The sequence below is a fragment of the Ixodes scapularis genome, unplaced genomic scaffold, assembly GCF_016920785.2.
Source record: "Ixodes scapularis isolate PalLabHiFi unplaced genomic scaffold, ASM1692078v2 PGA_scaffold5__190_contigs__length_132052651, whole genome shotgun sequence".
NCBI lineage: Eukaryota > Metazoa > Arthropoda > Arachnida > Ixodida > Ixodidae > Ixodes > Ixodes scapularis.
The window spans coordinates 123,654,479-123,656,075 of NW_024609880.1; the positions used below are offsets into that span (position 1 = coordinate 123,654,479).

The 1,597-nt window shown below is 53.6% G+C and overlaps 1 protein-coding gene across 1 annotated transcript; it reads left to right on the forward strand.

The window, feature by feature from the left end:
• The first annotated feature begins 358 nt into the window (after positions 1-358).
• Positions 359-787, forward strand: LOC121048658. The gene has a single exon (XM_040505264.1). It carries the CDS (start codon positions 359-361, stop codon positions 785-787), a length of 429 nt encoding a protein of 142 aa, XP_040361198.1.
• The last annotated feature ends 810 nt before the right edge of the window (positions 788-1,597 follow it).

Consider the following 1,597-nt stretch of genomic DNA (forward strand, 5'->3'; position numbering starts at 1 on the left):
AGAGTAACGACGTATGATTCGCTTCAGGAGCGTATACAGTTACTGTATCGCGTACAGCTAACATATACAGTATAGCCTAGAGGGACCACATGGCTCCGGCATTCGGTTGATCTAGTAATTGCTAGAGCCACTGTATCCGCGCGGGGCCACGCGTTCCACTGGTTCCTTTCGTTTCGTTGAGCATGCCTTGTGACAAGACGTTAAGAGTAATACATTTTTACCTCTTTTTACCCCACTCGGTGTTGTAGAAGCCAGCCTCAGTCATATAGGTCTAGTAGTCAAACAAATGCTGCGATACTGTTGAGCTGTCCATCACACGGTTCAACTCTTCTTTCCCAAAACGCCACAGAAAGCCGAGATGCAGAGCAAGCCGATGACCCTGTTGGCCCTGGTGCTATCGGCGGCAGCGGTGGCGCTCTCCGAAGCCGGCTATCCGGACGCAGCGCTGTACCAGACCAACATCAACCGACAAAGTTCAGCTGGAGCCGCGGCTGCGGGAGGCTTCGCCGCTGGTCTCACCCAGGGTCTAACGGGCATCATGAACGGTCTGGTCTCCTCGCTGCCGTCGATGCTGACCAACGCCGTGCCGATGCTGCTGATGCTGGGTCTCGGAGGCCTGCTGCTCCCGCTGCTTGGCGTCAGCCTGTTCTTCAGGGAGGGCCAGAAAAGGACGTTCAGCCTGCCGTCCATCAACCCCGCTATTCTGGACGGCCTCGCTGACGTCCTGGACAGGGTCACCAAGGCCATCGAGCAGGGGGAGAAGAAGTACGCCACCAAGAACAACTAGGGACGTCGTCCGGTCCGGTTCCGCCTTCTTGTAAATAGGACACTGCCAAACGTTTCCGACTGTACAGGTGAGTTTCAGCCGAAAAAGTCAATTCTCGTGATCTTTGTCCTTAGCTTTTACCGAAGCCTTTGGGGATCAATCACTTAGTTCATTTAGCTCATCAAACTATGCTTTAATTTTGCGTTACTGGGATAAACGCAGTCTGAGTTGTGACATTAAGCAATGGAAGACGTCACGCTTGCATTGCTTAATGTCACAACTCAGACTGAGTTTTATGGTCTAAACATATGTTTCGGCATCATCATTCGCTGACCTGCCTCCGTAAGTTGCGGTGATTGGCTCTCCGAGTGCTGTGAGGGAAAGGAGACGCACGGGCTTTTTTAAAGTGTTGTTTGTGGCCTAGTTCCACACCGTGACAAACACGGAACTTCGTTCACCAACAAGAGTAGATCGGCTTGTTGGTGACTTGAGGGACCTGCTGCAGCACCGCGGGTTCGCAAAATGCTAAGTGTCAAACTTAGAGGCAAAGAAGAAAGAGAGAGAGGGGGAGGCAATTACGGCAGAAGCCAATTAAAATCGGCCATCTCCGTCCGGCTCGGTAACCTCGGCCGGCATCCAGGAAACAGGAACGACCCAGAACGCAGCCTGCGGCTGTACAGCTCACGCGCACGCACGCACACACACGCCGAGCGCCCTTGACCTTCAGTGTAAAGACGGCGTCTCGGCCAACAGCGGCGGAGTTGGCAAGTAGAAACATAAACCGCCGCTAGAACATCCCGTCTGGCGGGTTGGATGACCCAGTCAGCTGGA